The following is an 18,261-nucleotide window of genomic DNA, read 5'->3' as shown; positions in this document are numbered from 1 at the left end:
TGCTTGTAAAGATATCTCTAGCCAACCCTGAGAAAGCCCCATCTCTGATGTCAAACCCCAGCCAATGAAAAGTGTGAGACTCCTCAAACAAAGGAGCCAAAATGCAATATAAGCAAGAGGTCAGACTGGGAAAATGAATCTCTTCGCTTTGGACAAGGAGTCCCTGAGAAGCCCGTTGCTGGCAACGAAATAAAGCTTGCAGACGATCACCACTCTTGCCTACTGAGTTTGCTTTTGAACTTTGCTACACTTTGCAACACTAACCCCTTATGTCAGTGCTTCCTAGCACTGGCATAGCGGTACCAATTGGACATGCGCTGCATCCTGCAGTTGGGTGTCACTCACAGAGGACTCCTCAAAGTAAGAGAATATTTGTTCCCTTACCTTGGAGCTTCATTACTCTTATATCAGTGCTGGAATGCACTGATAAAAGGGGATCGGTTTGCGCCCTTAGTTAAGCATGTCCCCTCCATTCCCTGGTACCGACATGCACTCAGTGAATGAGGAAATCATAGTGGAATGTAACGAGGGCTCAGCTACCGTGTTTTACTGTGTCTTGGGCTACATGGGTTTCTTAGCCATGCTCAGCTTCACTGTGGCTTTCCTAGGACTGGGGTTTCCAGACAGTTTCAATGAAGTCAAGTTTATCACTTTCTGCATGTTGTTCTTTTGTGGTGTCTGGCTCTCTTTTGTTCCAACCCACCTGAGCACTAAAGGGAAATACATGGTGGCTGTGGAGATCTTCTCTATCTTGTCCTCCAGTGCTGCATTATTGGGTTGCATCTTTTCCCCTAAAGGATACATCGTGTTACTGAGACCAAAACTGAACAAAAAAGATCAGTTAATAAGGAAAAAATGAAATTATATACTTTTGGGTCGAAAACAATCCCAGATCCAAACTGGAGCAAGAAAGAAAGTGTTGTCGTTCCATCTGAAGGCTCAATTTAGCCATTGTAATACTAGCTAAAAGTGAATTTGAGGTGGAGTGGCACATTTAAGATTGTCAGCATTAAAAGTGGCACATGGCATGCTACAGGTTTGCCACCCTGGTAAAGGCTGAGACTGCAGAAGGTGCTACACAAACACACTGGACATCAGAGATCATAGCTGCTGACTCTTGGTGCTGCCAGCAGTTGAAGGGGGATTAGCATGTTTTGTTTAATGCTTCTTAAGTGCTATCAATAAAAGGTGTTTACTATACCCAGTGATGTGCTTATTGTTTAGGAATCCAGAACAAATACTTGTCCTTTCCAATGCAACCCAGTACCAGGTTCTTTTCTGCGGTGACTCCTGGCTTATGGAACTACCATAGGGCACAATCCTAACCAGGTCTATTCAGAAGTAAGTCCCATTTTGTTCAATGGGGCTTATTCTCAGGAAGTTGTGGTTAGGATTGCAGCCACAGATACTCATGCTTAAGTCAATCTCACAGATATGACGAGAGCAGGTTTTGAGCCAAAAATCATGATTTTCTATGACCCCCAGATAAGTCGGGGGGGGGGGGTTTAAACTTAGGGAGGAAGTCTGTAATTTTGTCTGATTTTACCCAAGGCCAGATTCTGAAAAATAACTTACCAGTAATTGCTACCGAAGAACTTTACAGTCTCTAATTTATTAAAAAAATTAGCAAAAGATCTTAAGATGCATTTTTCTATAATAACATTTTAAATTCTGTTCTTCACAATCTTTTTGTAAACACTACCAGAGAACTGCACTGTAAACAACATACCAGTTGAACTATAACCAAATACTTTTTTAAGGTAGTATTCAAGGTGCCCAATTCAAGGTGCTGTTTTTGACCTTTAAAGCCCTATACTCTCTGGGCCAGGGTATCTTAAAGATCGCCTACTCTCGTACAATCTGGCTCCTCCTCTTAAGTCATCAGAGAAGGCCTTTTTACAAGTGCCGCCGCCTAATTAGGTACGTGGGGTGGCGGCAAGAAATAGGGCCTTCTCAGTAGTGGCACCCACACTATGGAACTCCCTTCCCCTTGACTTAAGAATGGCTCCCTCTCTTGAGACCTTTCGGCGAGGCCTGTAGACCCTTCTGTTTAAACAAGCCTTTTGAGTTCTTGAACTTTTTAACATCTTTTTAACATCTTTTAATATTTTTTACAGGCCTGATTCTTTTATAATTTGCTGCTGCTCTATACTCTTTTTACCTATTTTTTCTCTGCTGTTTTTTATGATATGTGTTAATGTTTTTATTTGTTTTAAATTATGTTTTTAATCTGTTGTAAGCCGCCTTGAGTCCCTTCGGGGAGAAAGGCGGGATAAAAATATTATTATTATTATTATTATTATTATTATTATTATTATTATTAAGGTGCCTGGTGTGTTAAGCCAGAGGCTCTACATAGAACATCAAACCTATAACACATAACTGGGAGTGTGCAATTCAGTTCAGAGCAGAGACAAGCAACAAGGACTGAGCATGAGCAAGCACAGCTGATTTGCTCCTAAGCTGACCCATTGCTTTCCATGGGTTTTATTCTTAAGCAATGGGGCACTGAATTGTAGCCTGGGACTTTGTTTCAGATGTTAATGAGGGTTACATCCTAGTGTTTTAAAAACCAGACCTCTGCTAAGCATCTGCAGAATGGAAGGAGGCTTCAGAAGGGCCAGGTGTGATCCTGCCCAAGAGGCTTGCTTGATTTAAACTGAAGTGTTGAGCCCTGGCTTACTTTATTCTCAGGAGGACAGAGTGAAAAGGTTAACTCTGGCTGCAGCTTGCAGAGACTAATGTCCTGGTTGCCCTGGAGACTAATGGCCCTTAATTATCTCTGCATTGGCTTCTGGGCTTCTCCTCACTACCTGAACAGCCCAGACCCTGAGTAACCTGCAGATAAGGTGAGGAGATGACTTACACTTAATTTATTGACTTATAGTAACTCTCCCTCAGACTGAGAACTGCTGTCTTCTTGCTGGACTTCTGCAAGGATACAAGGGTCCTTTCGTTTTGCAAGACTTTTCATTAGAGTCTGCCTGGTTTCTATTGGCTGTTTTGTTGCAGTGGCGTAGCTAGTGGTCCACCCCTAGGTACCAGACTTTGGGGGGGGGTGACACCACAAATGAGCCAACATGAACCAGGCGGGCTTTTTGGAGCAGGGAAAGGGCTGAGGAAAGGCAGGGGGAGGATGAAATGGAACAGAGGGAGAGAGGCCTGGAGGGAAGGTTGGACCCAGGAAGGGGGCCAGAGATGTGGGCAGCTTCCTGAGCTCCATCCCAAGTTATGGAGACATACACAGATCTCCTGGGGTCTGTTCCTGCTCAACAGTGGGTATTCAATAGCTGATGCAGATCCAAGTAGACCTTGAACAGCTTTCCTGGCCCCATAAGATACAGTAGTGGCTCCTGGGGGTTCAAGTGCTGGGGAAGCTTAGGATTGGGCCCTAAGAGTGGTCTGCTGGTGAAAAAAAATTGATTCTTGAGCAGCACCAGCCACAACTATAAAACAGGAAAGAATAGAAGTCTTGGCTCTTTCATGCTAAGCAATAAGAATTTTGTTCAAGTTACTTGGCCCTTTTCTGTGTTTATGAACATTACAAAGGGTTACAGAGCCACTTCTTGGCTCATTATGCAATACTTGAGTCTGCTCTCTAAGAAGAGGCAGCCCAGAAGTTCAGGCCAGGGACTGATTTCTTCAGGCTCTCCTTCGGAGGTGAAAATAACAGAATTTCACAACTAAAATCCAAACTCTGAGCTCTATTCCCGTTCGTTGTGCCACAGCAAAGAATAAGACATTGAGGGTATGATTATTTTGTCCATCGTTGTCAACATGACAGTGTTTTTCTCCCTGCTACCCAAAGGATTTGCAGGAGCTACCAATTAGATCAAGAACGATGGTGTCCGAAAGATGCTATCTAGACCTCCTATACTGATCAGAATAGTATCTGAGGATAGGCAGGGCTCTGCCAACCTTTTGTATCAATATTACATCTTTTTAATTAGGTATATTTCTTTCCCTGCCCAACTGGGGAAAAATAATTCAATGAGTACTTCTGCACATAATAATTTCATTTTCAATTTGTTTTAGCTCAGAGAAAAAAAAGTGAGGGGGGAGGGAGGGGGGGAGAGAGAGTATTTATACATCACATGTTTTAAAACTCTCATTCTTTTTTGGGATAACCAGGCTAAATCATCAATATTTGTAGCTACACAGTATCTATGACTACTTTTAAAAGATGAAAACTGCACGATGCTGACCAGATGATCCTCTAAATAGAATCAGAGAACTCCACATTTAGACTGGATGTGTTCATATTAAGATGGGGATGACAGTACTGCTGCTGCTTGTACTACAGTTTTATACGGTTTGCAAGTCTCATTCAGTTAATTGCACCATCAGTGACGATCCCCTTCCTATAATGCACAAATTCTATCAGCCAGGCGACCTTCTCCTTGGTGCTCTGGCTTCTCAGGTCTTTGTCTTTCACGACAGCCCCTCTTTCATGGAACACCCTTCACAGATGCCGGTGGGTGAACCTGTGTAAGTAATTTTTGACTTGATTTTGCAGTGTACTTGGATCAGAAAAAAAGAAGAAATCTTTAAGCAACAGAATGCTTAAGTAGCAAGCCTTTTCAGCTTCTATAAAGTAGGCTGGTATCCAAAAATAATTCGTTGGATTGACCTCTTTGTTTTTGAGCACTAGTCCTTTTCTTTCAATATTTCATTGCTCTGACTTTCTCTTTTCAAATTCCTCTCATATCTTCTTTTTCTAAAAAAACTAACTTCCCCCAATATACATCCCATAGTGTATTCATCTTATCTGTCGTCTACCATGCATTTTTTCCCATCTGATTCAAATTCTTTCCAATTACCCTAAGAAAACGTACCCCGTAGAGAGTCACAACTAATCTCCTTTCAAAATGGTAACCAAGCTACAGTCCTAATTTGGGCTGGAACCCCTTTAATGACAGCAGTACACCACCGACAGTAAGCAAGTGGGATAGGAAGAACCAAGAAGTGGTCAGGGCCTCGGGGGGGAGTGGGTGGGAACAGGAGGAACACAGGTTTTGGTAACAATGACTCCACCGATATCTGCCACTCTGTTTAACCCCAACACACTTCCTTGCCTCTAATCAGACTTGTACCCACTAAGAGCTGACAAGGTCCAAGTAAATGACATGTTTACTTACCTCTCCGTCCGTACATGATCTCTGGTAGCCAACAGGATGCAGCAGAGCCTTGCTGACACAGAGGCACCCTATGGAAAAACTTTAGTTAGGATTGGGCCCTTAGACTGTTTCAGCAAAAGCTCTATCCTTTAAACCACATCCAAATGCCCAATGTTGCTCAAACATCTACCTACCCATCATCTTCACGTCTCTCATGAGCGCAGTTATTTATAATGGTCTGTTCATACTTGTTTTTGAGTTTGCACCATACATCTTGTTTGAGCCCATTTAGTGGTGCTGAGAATCTCCCAGATAAGCCTACACAATAGTTAAAAACAACATGGAAAGAGATTTTGAACTGCGCACTTCTTGCCATTTTCAAGTTGGATATTTCAGAAAAGCAGTGTTTCATACAAAGAATGTAATTCATGCCTGCTGAAAAGATTCTGTATTAAATAACTCCCCCAAACCAGAGAAATGTAGTTTTTTTCCTTCTCTTCTTATTGATACAGTAATGAAATCATAAATTACTAATACAAGTAAAATATGTTTAAAAAAGAAAAAAAAAACTTAAAAAAGGAAAAATTAAACAAATATATGTAAACATATATGAATGTAATCAGTAGAACTGAGTTAAAGAAATTTGATTTTAAATATTTGAAAACTATCTACAAATAGAAGACACTAACAGGACATTCTAGACATATTTTTAAAAAAGCCTTCCAAGTATAAAAATGTAGTATTGATTAAATCAAATTGAAATAAATTGGATGGAAGTTGAGTCATAAAAAATGTTTGCAATGGTGATTCGTCAGGTTAGACCAGCCATTTTCAACCACTGTGCCATGGCACACTGGTGTGTTGTGAGTGGTCTTCAGGCGTGCCACAAGAGCTTGGGGGAGGGTCATTTGTTAGTAGGTCCAATAGAGATGTGAGCCCCTCACCAACTGCATGGTGTGCTTTGTAAGTTGTAAAAAAACTGATGGCGTGCCTGGCAAATTTAATACCTTGTCACTATGTCGTGAGACAAAAAATTTTAAAAATTACTGGGTTAGACTTTCAGCGCACTCCTATAGAAATCTACTCAGAAGTAAGCACCACTGAGCTAAATGGAATTTACTCCTGGGTTACTGTGTAGATGATTGCAAGCTTTAGCTGTGTTTCACCAATACATTTAACCAACTTTCTGTTTTCACTTGTTCCAATAAAATTGCTGACAGTGTATCTCAAATAACAGTTACAAATTAAGCATCTGGAGGCTTTTAAACTCCGATTGACTCTTAAACCTATAGTGTTGTACCGAGTTGAAATATACAGAGACACCCTTATTAACCATTTAGATCAACATCACATCACTTTCATTGCAGTTCAGTGCCAAAGTTTTATCAGCACACCTTGGCCTTAGCTTTTGCTATAAATCATATCAATGAGCATCCCCATATCCTACCCAACATCACTTTGGGTTTCAACATCCTCAACTGCTACTTCACTGCAAAGATGACCTACAAAGCCACCTTGAGTCTGCCTTCATCACAGCATAGGTTTATCCCCAACTACAAATGTGGCTCCCAGAACAATTTAACTGCTGTCATTGGAGGACTCATGTTTGAAACCTCTGCCAGTGCGGCCACCATCCTAGCCATCTACAAGATCCCACAGGTAGGACAAATGCACACATGTGTAGAAATTTTGCAATGACGTTTCCTAATTTAATTTGTTGGTAATGCATCTGAAAAGATAATTCATTTTCTTGCAGCTCACTTATGGAACATTTTCCCCAGCACAGAGTGACAAAATGATGTTCCCTTCCCTGTACCAGATGGTCCCAAGTGAAGTCTATCAGTATGTGGGGGTTGTCCGCCTACTTCACCATTTCCAGTGGACGTGGATTGGGCTCATTGCTGTGGATGATGACAACGGGGACCGGTTTTTGCATTCAGTGGTGCCTCTGCTTTCACAGAATGGCATTTGTTATGCTTTCATAATGAGAATAACACAACTGACTTATGCAGAAGAGGCAGCAGACTCATTTTTAAAACAAGTTCAAAGTTATCCAGTTCTCATGGATAATAAAGTGAATGCCTGTTTTGTACATGGAGAACATCCTTCCATGAGTGCTTTATCTGCATTGTTGTTTTATGCACCTCTCTTTGGATTTCCACCTCTCTGGAAAGTCTGGATAGTTACATCCCAATGGGATTTTGTATCCATAAATATTCAAAGGCTTTGGGATGTGCAAGGCTTCCATGGGGCCTTATCCTTCACAGTTCACACAAAGGAACCACCAGGATTCCAGACATTTGTTGAGACTATAAACCCCTCCTGGGCAAAAGGAGATGGCTTCATCCAAAATTTCTGGGAGCAAGCATTTGACTGTTCATTGAACAGTGACATTGGGGGTGTAGAGAGCACGACATCTTGCAGTGGGGAAGAGAAGTTGCATAACCTTCCTACTCCCTTCTTTGAAATGAGCATGACTGGCCACAGCTACAATGTCTATAATGCTGTCTATGCTGTTGCACAAGCTTTACATGCCACTTCTGTATCCAGATCCACACTTAGAAGATTGAGTGGAAGACTGGGGTTTCAGAATATGCGCCCATGGCAGGTAAGTCTCTCTCTCTCTCATATTCAATCTCTCATATGCACACACACACACACACGCACACGCACACGCACACGCAAGAAGCAGGATGGCGTATCAGGCATGGAGGGAATTCTTCCCTTAACTCTGCATTATAAAATTTGATGAGAGTTGCAGTGATTTGGGGCCCAGTCCTAATGGAAGATAGTGCTGGCCCTGAGCTCCAGCTCCAGAGTTGGGTGTCGTAAATAAGCTCTAAGCATGTTTGCGGCACCCTTGGAGGAACGGGTGCCAGGGCTGGGCCAACTCCAATCAGCACTGGAAGCTGCACCAGATCGATGCCACCTGGAGAAGGTAAGAGTTCTGGGCGGCAGTGCAGGTTTGAAGGGCAGGTGGGGGAAGACTTCCAGGGAAGGGGGAGGTGGTGGGAGGAACCGGCCTGGAAGGGGTGTGGGACTGACTGAGCTATCTTCTGTGTTAGGTTTAAAAAACCAAACATAGAGGTTTTCTTGTCTGCATCATTAAAATAGCTGGTGCAGACTTGAGAAGCCCTAATCTTGGAAACTGGGGTTTTCTTCAGAGGAGGGCGAATAGGGCTAATAGGCAACAAATCATCTAATATTATAATGCCATTGTACAAATCGATGGTAAGGCCAAACCTGGAGTATTGTGTCCAGTTCTGGTTGCCGCATCTCAAAAAAGACATAGTGGAAATGGAAAAGGTGCAAAAGAGAGCGACTAAAATGATTACGGGGCTGGGGCACCTTCCTTATGGGGAAAGGTTATGGCGTTTGGGCCTCTTCAGCCTAGAAAAGAGGCACCTGAGGGGGGACATGATTGAGACATACAAAATTATGCAGGGGATGGACAGAATGGATAGACAGATGCTCTCTAAACTCTCACATAACACATAACAACTCTCTAACTCTCACATTTAATAATTCATTAAATATGGCATCCTCAGTCCATAACATAACATAACACATAACAACATAACATAACACATAACAACTCTCTAACTCTCACATTTAATAATTCATTAAATATGGCATCCTCAGTCCATAACATAACATAACACATAACAACATAACATAACACATAACAACTCTCTAACTCTCAAATTTAATAATTCATTAAATATGGCATCCTCAGTCCATAACATAACATAACACATAACAACATAACATAACACATAACAACTCTCTAACTCTCAAATTTAATAATTCATTAAATATGGCATCCTCAGTCCATAACATAACATAACACATAACAACATAACATAACACATAACAACTCTCTAACTCTCACATTTAATAATTCATTAAATATGGCATCCTCAGTCCATAACATAACATAACACATAACAACATAACACATAACAACTCTCTAACTCTCACATTTAATAATTCATTAAATATGGCATCCTCAGTCCCAGCACTTTCATTTCACCTTCTTTTATTCTTCTCTTTCAATCAAGCTCCATCCCTTTCTGAGGAGCGTCACCTTCAACAACAGTGCTGGAGAGTCTGTGCGCTTTGACCAAAATGGAGAATTAGTAGCTGGTTTTGATGTCACAAACTGGGTCACTTTCTCAAATGGTTCTTTCCTCAGAGTAAAAGTTGGAAAGCTGGATCCTCGGGCTTCACCAGGCCAAGAGTTAACCATCAATGATGACCAAATTGTCTGGCAAAGAACTTTTAACCAGGTGCGCACTTAGCTGCAGATGGTGCAATCTTGAAACTAAGGGAGCAAACACGAATTTTGATCACTTCCAAGTTCTACCCTGAGGTGGCCCAGCCCTGAGGCCAACTGTACCCCTCACTTTGGTCAGTGGATTAGGGAAAGCAGCAAGCCGGTGTGAGGGTGCACCACAATCTATACCTGCCCACAACTTACAGTCATTATTGTATCCTGTGGAGCAAGTGAGGCAGCTGGAGGTGTCTTTGAGGAAAGAGAACCTCTCCTTCGCTGGCTCCAGACTGGCCTCCAACAGGTGTGGAGACCCAACACTTACTGGCACTGGCCTCTCCAGTATTGCCTTCCATCTCCCAGTCACAATCTAACCTACAGCACCTTTTTGATGGACATTGCTGGGGCTGAGACTAGCACTGCCTGGCACTTGGATCAGGCCACCATTCTCGTCTTTGGCAATCGTCTCCCTGTTTCAGCTGCTCCACCACTTCTTATGAGGTGATCAATGGATAGTATGATGAGAGCAGTGTGATGCTTCTTCTACATAAAGGAGTAACTGATCTGGAACAAGTCTCACAGCCCCATCCTGCGCTACCCTTTCCACCGGAATTGCTGCGCTGCCAAAACAGGTGCCATGGCAACCTATGTGCAAAAGGGCAGCTGCTGCCTGCTCCTCAGGGGATGGGAAGTTGTCCCACAGTGAGGCTACTCAATTCTATGGAGCCATTGGGCTGCTGTCAAATCCAGAGCCTCTGTGCTTGTCCGCCAGCCTGACATGGAGATCAGGATCCAGTTGAGTTGAGCTCCACCGGTTCCACCTCCCTCCCCTAGCACACCTCCACCCCTCCCTCTCCCTGCTGTCTCCCTGTCCCCCCACCCCAGAAAGCCCTCTCCCCGCCTCCCCCATTCACCCACCTAATTCTCCGCCACCCAGCGGGTCAGGTGACTGGCGCTGGGCTAGCTTTGGTGATCCGTTGGCGCTAGTTGGTCACAAATGCGCTTTACAGCATGTTTGCAGCAGTACATCCTGGCGGTAAGCTGGTGCACATTGTTTAGGATTGGGCCCTCAGTCTGTCTTTCTCTCTCTCTGAGTGCTGGCACCAGTGGTGTCTACACGTTAGCCCTCTTCAGACATTCACTCTCCCGTGCAAAGAGTTGGTGTCACTCTTTGTGAACCACCCACAGAGCAGTTGTTCTCCACACACATTTGATTGATACAACTCCTCTTCTGTGTTTGTGCACAGGTGGTTCCACTCTCAGTGTGCAATGACAACTGCTATTCTGGCTCCAGCAGGAAAAAGAAGGAAGGGCTGCCATTTTGCTGCTATGAATGTGTCCCCTGTCCAGAAGGGATGATCTCTGACCAGAAGGGTAGGAGAAACAGACTACAAAATCTCTTCCAGCGGGAGGAAATTATAGAGTTCCACCTTCACTTCTGCCCTTTACATCCAGAAATAAAACATCATTTTTTCATGGAATGCAGAGATGTTGTCACTTTCCCATGGCTGCTGCCCAAGCCTGCATCAATCTACAACAAATCTAAAGCAAATTGCATAAATTTCTGATAGGCCAATGGCCTCTCTCTCTCTCTCTCTCTCTCTCTCTCTCTCTCTCTCTCTCTCTCTCTCCCTCCCCTAACAAACAGGGCTGTTGTGGGAATAATAGGGAAGGGTTCATGAACATTACCCTGAGCTCTTTGGACTGAGTGAATAATAGAAATGTTGAAAAAAATATGATGAATGAGGTATCAGTTCAGAAACCCTGAAGTCGATCAAACCCATGGCAGGGAGCAGGAATCTTAACCCCTGTCTTCTGCCACAGCTCCAGTTTCCATTGCTCCCTCCCTCCCCAGCAGCTGTTTCAGAAGGGGAAATGCTAACATTTGTGCCATTTGGAACATATTTTCTTCATCAACTTTTAGGTGGGAGAGGAGAGAGCCAGAATGTGTCTGCAGTAAGGACAAAGGGTGATGGACCCATAATCTATCTTGATGTGACCCACAGCCACTGAGATTCTTGAAAGCAAAGGTCCAGGTGCCGGAACCTTGATACTTTGAAGGTCCAGGCAGCTGTTTGACATGATGTGCAGAATTCACATTATTTAAGTAATACACAACATATTTTCCCTCTTGTCGCTTCCCTTCTCGCTCTCACACACTCGAGTCTTTTTGAGTCACCAAAATGCTTTGGGTGACTCAGAAAACGCCCCCATTAGGACTTGCTTTTGAGTCAAGACACCGGGGCAGACACTCATGACTTAAGTCAAACCATGTTTTATTGCCCATGTTTGGGAGCCTCTAAAGAAGAACTCAGTCAGGTAACTGTGGGTGTTGGTGCTTTAGTAACAACTGTTACAAAGAACAGGATTCCTTTCTCCAGATGCAGGTCAACATATTAAAATATTTAAAGAGCTTTTCATTTTTTCCAGATATGGATTCCTGTGTCCAATGTCCAGAAGATCAATATCCCAACAAACAGCACAGCCAATGCATTCCCAAGACCATCAGCTACCTCACAGCCAAAGAAAGTTTAGGTCTCATATTAATATTATTGGCCATTTCTTTCTCTTTGATCACAGCTTTGGTGCTTGGAACCTTCATGAAGCACCAGGACACTCCCATAGTCAAGGCCAACAACCGCAGCCTCACCTACATCCTCCTCATCTCCCTCCTCCTTTGCTTCCTCTGCTCCTTGCTCTTCATTGGAAGGCCTGGAAGGGTGACTTGCCTTCTCCGACAAACTGCTTTTGGCATTGTCTTTTCTGTGGCCCTTTCCAGTGTCTTGGCCAAAACCATCACTGTGGTTGTGGCTTTTATGGCTACCAAACCAGGATCCAGGATGAGGAAGTGGCTGGGGACAAGACTGGCAAGTTCTATCATCCTTTCTTGCTCCTGTATTCAAATTGGTATTTCTACAGTGTGGCTAAATACATCCCCTCCATTCCCAGAGATGGACATGCACTCGCTGAACCAAGAGATCATACTGGAATGTAACGAGGGCTCAGTCTCCATGTTTTACTGTGTCTTGGGCTACATGGGCTTCCTGACCGTTGTCAGCTTCGCTGTGGCCTTCCAAGCCAGGAAGTTGCCGGATACTTTCAATGAGGCCAAGTTTATCACTTTCAGCATGTTGGTCTTCTGCAGTGTTTGGCTCTCTTTTGTTCCAACCTACCTGAGCACTAAAGGAAAATACATGGTGGCCGTGGAGATCTTCTCTATCTTGTCCTCCAGCGCTGGGTTATTGGGTTGTATCTTTTTCCCCAAATGCTATATAATTGTTCTGAGGCCTTCCCTAAACAGCAAGAAGCAGTTAATGAGGAAAAAATGAATGAGAAAAAATGTCTCTGTATTCTTCTCTTATATGTTTTCTGTTACTCACATCCTTGGAATGGGGGTCCAACTGTGCAGTCAGTACACTAACACCCCTATAGTATCATCTTCCCTTTGTTAAATTTTGTTTCATTGAAGTTGGATGCTCCTTTAGGAACGCTGTCATGATCAGGATAGAACTGTGGAAATAACTCAGTATAAAAAGAGAAGCATGACACTGGTTTGTCTCATGACATTTGAATTTGACTGATGTCAAGAGGTCTCGAGAAAGTACCAACCTTCATTCACCAGAACAATCAGTACCACACCCCACTCTGGCAAGTGGCTTGGGACAAACTTGACCTTTCTTTCAACCCTCGGGAAATTCCACCATATTTCATTGCTTTTTATTTTCTTGCTTTCCTCTCCCTTTTATTACATTATTATTCAAACAATAGGAACTGTTACCCTGCAGATGTCCGATCTCGTCTGATCTCGGAAGCTAAGCAGGGTCAGGCCTGGTTAGTATTTGGATGGGAGACCGCCTGGGAATACCAGGTGCTGTGGGCTTATACCATAGTCTTTCGAGACTGAAGGTTGCCAACCAGAAGTTCTTTGTGGTTGCACCTTTATCTTTGTCTCCTTCCTGTGTGCTGTTTCACTGACCTATTCCATGGACCACCACATGGGAAGCCTAAAGCGGAACTGGCAAGAGCTCAGGGCTGTCACTGCTCCAAAATGCTACCACTCCTTCCTTGGGAGAAGAAGACTTTCATTCCCTTCCCCCAGGCAAGGGAAGTAGCCCCGCAAGAGGGCTACTTGATTTTGCGGCAGCTGCAGAGCTGACATATGTTTGGTCTACATTTTACACATATTCTCCAAGGTATGCCCAGTAACAATAAGAACTGTGGTTAATGTGTGCATGTACCTCAATGACATAGTGATGAACCTGTGTATGCATATATTATAACACACACACAAAAATAAAATAGAACCACAGAGGAGTCCTAATGTATCGGTTCCATTTTGGAGGCAAGAACATGTAACCCAGACATTTAAATTCCAGGGACACATTTGGGTGGGGAGGTTTTTGGAAGCAACCCTAGGATCTTTGAAGTCCACAATTTCCACCCATCCCCACCTCACATGATCATAGCTGTAGACTTCCAGCAGTGGTGTAGCTAAAGGGGGCAGAAGGGTACATTCTCCCACATACCATGCCTTGAGGAGGTGAATCAGAGGCTTCCAAAAGTCACCTTTGGTTTCAGCAAAAATCAGAAGTGCCTTTTGAAGACTTCTTAGGACACTCCTGGAGATCTCTTAGACGTTGTATGGGGGTATTAAAATTTGGGGAGAGTGTTATAGGGTTATAGCAGAGATTCTCAAATTTCTTGGGAGTACAACCCTGAGCTAAGTCTTTGTGTGGGGCGGAAGCAGGCAGTGACGCGATCCCCAGTACTGCTAACGGGGGGGGGGGATGAAGGGTTTTCTCTTTAATCCACAGGGGCTACTACAAGGTCCAGGAGTTGTAGGGAGCCCCGCATAGCCCTCCACAGGTCTCCCCAAGTCTTAGAATACTGAAAATAAGCTAAAAGATAAAAAAGATTTATCTTTTTTAAAGATAAAAAAACTGGAAGTGGTTTGGGATCACTTATTTTCAGTATTCTAAAACTTGGGGAGCCCTGCAGAGGGTTATGTGTGGTTCTCTGCACCTCTTGGACATTGTAGCAGCCACCTGTGGGTTAAAAAAAAAAAAGAACTGTCACCCTCCATTAACGATGCAATCCTAAGGATTGCGTTGCTGCCTTCCCTGTCCCCTTAAGGGGTCAGAGGCTGAGGCTCTCAGGCAGGGGCATCGTGACACCCCAGTTTGAGAACCTCAGGTTTATAGGATATGGGGTTGGTAAAAAAAATTTCCCCCCCGTGCCAGATGTCTTAGCTATGCCACCAACTCCCAGGACCAGGAAAGACCATGAGAAAGGGTCTCATGGAGACTCTGCAAGAAACTTTCTGATTTACATCAAGTCAGCAGACCAAGACTCTGGTCTCTGTGTTGATTGTCACTGGCCATAACCTGTTTTTACCTGAACAGTCTTCTGCTCTTTACGGCATACTCCCAGGAGATGACCCCAACCAGAAAAGGGTAAAATAATCCAAGATCCATGAGTAAGTTTGCAGGGTCTCCAAGGAACTTTCTGATTTACAACATGTCAGAAGGCTGAGACTCTAGTCTGTGTATTGATTGATTCCACAAGTGAGAAACTGAACTGAAACCTTGCAATTAGATATGATTATCCAAGATAAGCATAATTACAGCTGGCTTCAGGCTCACAATTCCTTTGTGAATTCCAGGCTCACAATCTGGAAAAAAATATTATCTGATGCAAGGGAAGTTTGTCAGGACATTGAACCAATTCAGTGAGCACTGGGAAAAGTTTGATGTGACTCCTTGAATCCATTACTTTCAATGGAAAAGTTGTCTCCATATTGTATGTTTCGCAATACTCAGTCACATTCTCTCATTTTACACATGTAATGCACAAGACATTTTGCAGGGGCAGCCAGAGGCTTTCTTCATGCTGTCCTTCAAAGGCAAAATAATTGTTATGATACTCATCGTTCGGGGGGTGGGGGGTAAACACAGACACACACGTCCTAGCTCTGTTATCATGAGTGCAGCCATCAAAAAGGCCAAGACATTAGAATTATCTAATCATCTCTCCCATCATTATCTCTCCCATCGTTCTTGTCAACAGGACTGGTCTGCTTCCTTGTACTCAAAGGATTTCCAAGGCCCAGCAGCAAGATTGACAATAATGTGTTTGAAATATGCTTTATAACCTTCCCAGGTTCAGGACTGGGATAGGCAGGCCTCTGTTTCTCATTTGCATGACTAGTTCATCATTATAATTTATTGTAAGCTTCCTCCTGCTGCCCCACTTCCAGGTAAAAGAAACAAAGTTTCAGCGAGTACTTCTGCATATAATAACTTCTCTTTTTTCTGGTTAGTTCTACAATTCCAGGTTTCGTAGCATGAGAAAATGTAACTCAAAAATGATGTAACCCAGTCAGAGGAAAATAAGAACAGACAGATATATTAAAACTATCTTTCCTTTTTGGACTGCCATGCAAATTTTTGCAAATCTGTAGCTGTACAGTTCCTATAAGTACTTTTAATGAAGGAAACTACGTGTTCAAACCAATAGTGCATTCCACCAAAGAGAAGATGCCAACGTATATGGAGTCATAAGGGATACTGACAATGAGGTATCCAATGGAAACTTTATGAAGTGTGTGAGAGAGAGGGACACCAGGACAATGTATTGTCAAGGAGGCAGATGACTCAGAGGATACTTGTCTCAGGCCTTTACTCTTCTCCTCTTGACCTGCAGGCATGAGTTTCCCAGCTTGATTCCTCCATTCCTCTATACCTCCCATTCTGTCTCTCTCTTTCCTGACCTTGCAATGAGTAACAATTCTCTCAGCAAACTCTGCCAACCACATGAAATCTGCCATTCCATGAGCTCACACACACAACCACGGAAAATGCCCTGGCCTCCACTGGTCACATCCAGAGACTTTTTGCAGGCCAGAGAGGTCACTCGCAGCCTCTCTGGCCCTCAGAAAGCAGACCTCAGGAAGACCTTAAAATGTCACTTATGGTTTCTTGGAGAAAGCCAGAAGTGATGTTTTTATGGTCATCCATAGGCTTTAGAAGGCCTTCCGATGGCCTGAAGACATCACTTCCAGTTTCTGTGAGAAACAAGAAGGGATGCTATAAGACTCTCCAGGAACCTTGGAAGGCCTTCTGAGCCTCAAGGAAGCTTTGTGGGACCTCTCTGGCCCTCAGGACTCCTCTGTATGGGGAGGCAGCAGGCGTAAATGGTCCATTGGGAAGCACGGCTGGGAATGTGGTGGTAGCCCCATAGCCATGCCATCTGGAAGCACGTGAACTCGGGGACCCCCCCAGGGACACCACTGGGTAGAAGTGCTGTTTAGACAGTAGCCCTCTTCAGACATTTACCATGCCATGCAAAAGGATGTTATCACTCCACGTGCACAGCTCTCTGTGTGAGTCATACTCCACATACATTTATTTCTAATCTGTGTTTGTAGACAGGTGGTTCCAATTTCCATGTGCAATGACCACTGCCATCCTGGCTATAGCAGGAAAAAGAAGGAGGGAGAGAAATTTCGCTGCTATGATTGTGTTCCTTGTCCAGATTTCTGATGATTTCTGATCAGAAGGGTAGGAGAAATAGCATACAAGAGCTTGTCCAATGGGAGGCAATATACAGCTTGACCTTGAACCCTTCATACTTTTCAGGGAATGGAGATCGATGCTGTCACTTTCCTGTAGCCACTGCCCAAATATGCATCTATCTATCATTATCTAATGATAATCCAGGCCGCTTGGGAACGCAGGTAGTATCTGGCATAAATGCCAAATCCTGCCCCGACTCCAGTTCCCTGCTCGCCTGCTCCTGGGAATGCCCACTGCCTGCCCTTCCCTACCCCGAAACACCTCCCGCCTCCACACCACCCTCTCCATGCCCCCCCAGGCCCCTGAGCCAGCCAAACTCGGATAACACAAACTCACCTGGCCCAGGGCCTGTGTCTGCGCAAGGAAGCTGGCACATGCCCATGCACTATCCTGCCTCCCCCAAGAGTGGTGCGAAAGTGCTTTACGGTGCTTCCGCGACACTTTGGCCGGCGCAAGGGACATGAGCAGGCCAAAGGGGTGCTTAGGATTGTGCCCTTAGTATCTTAGTGCTCATTGTCTCTCTACCGTTGTGACCTGTCTCACAGGTTTGTTGAGGGGGTGATAAAGGAGAGGGAGGGTGCTTGAACATTACCCCGAGCACTTTGGGGTAAATACATTATAGAAATGAGAAAATAAATATGATAAATGAGACATTAACTCAGAACCACTGAACTAGATCCAACCCATGGCAGGAAGAAGGAATCTTAGCCATTGACTTCTGCCACAGCCCCAGTCTGGATTGCTCGCTACCCCACCACCATGTCAGCTCTTTCAGGAGGGGCTTTCATTTGTGCCAATTGGAGCCTATTTTCCACATTAAATTTTAGGTGGAAGAGGAGAGATTGAGAGTGGGGCTAAGGTAAGGACAAAGGGTGATGTGCCTCTCAGCCCCATAATTCAATCTTGGATTGGGCCCTCTGCCACTGACATCCTTGAAAGCAAATTTAAGCCTGTTAGTACTGATGATGGGCTTAAAGAAACAGGCAACATTATCCTATGGTGAATGTTATATGGCAAAATTCTTACTGAGGTTGTGAGAACTTAGCTATACAGAAGATATTTGACACTACATGCAGAACTCACAGTAATTCTTTATGTATATATTTATTATAGGAATGCATATTCTTCTTTAAAATGTGAATGACATTTTCAAAGTTACTCATACAGTTTAACAAAATAAAACAATAGAAAATACAACTTTAACGGCTAGCCAGTGGCATAGCTAGCGAGGGTCGGAGGGGCGGTTCGCCCCAGGTACCAGTCTTTAGCGGAGGCGGGGTGCGTTCGCTCTGCATCT

General features: G+C 43.9%; 1 protein-coding gene across 1 annotated transcript; it reads left to right on the top strand.

The window, feature by feature from the left end:
• Positions 1-6,614: 6,614 nt before the first annotated feature.
• Positions 6,615-12,719, top strand: LOC136653230 (vomeronasal type-2 receptor 26-like). The gene is made up of 4 exons (XM_066630137.1): positions 6,615-6,776; positions 9,179-9,406; positions 10,638-10,764; positions 11,821-12,719. Exons 1-4 carry the CDS (start codon positions 6,615-6,617, stop codon positions 12,717-12,719), a joined length of 1,416 nt encoding a protein of 471 aa, XP_066486234.1.
• The last annotated feature ends 5,542 nt before the right edge of the window (positions 12,720-18,261 follow it).

Source organism: Tiliqua scincoides, chromosome 5 (genome assembly GCF_035046505.1).
Source record: "Tiliqua scincoides isolate rTilSci1 chromosome 5, rTilSci1.hap2, whole genome shotgun sequence".
In the NCBI taxonomy this organism is placed as follows: Eukaryota; Metazoa; Chordata; class Lepidosauria; order Squamata; family Scincidae; genus Tiliqua; species Tiliqua scincoides.
Note: the sequence above shows the minus strand (reverse complement) of the source record. Positions and strands in the feature narration are given on the sequence as shown.

Excerpts from the sequence above, each read along its gene's own strand:
- LOC136653230 (XM_066630137.1), top strand. The coding sequence starts at position 6,615 with ATGACCTACAAAGCCACCTTGAGTCTGCCTTCATCACAGCATAGGTTT. Across the intron at positions 6,777-9,178 it reads CCATCTACAAGATCCCACAG|CTCCATCCCTTTCTGAGGAG; the intron begins GTAGGACAAATG and ends CTTTCAATCAAG. Across the intron at positions 10,765-11,820 it reads GATGATCTCTGACCAGAAGG|ATATGGATTCCTGTGTCCAA; the intron begins GTAGGAGAAACA and ends CATTTTTTCCAG.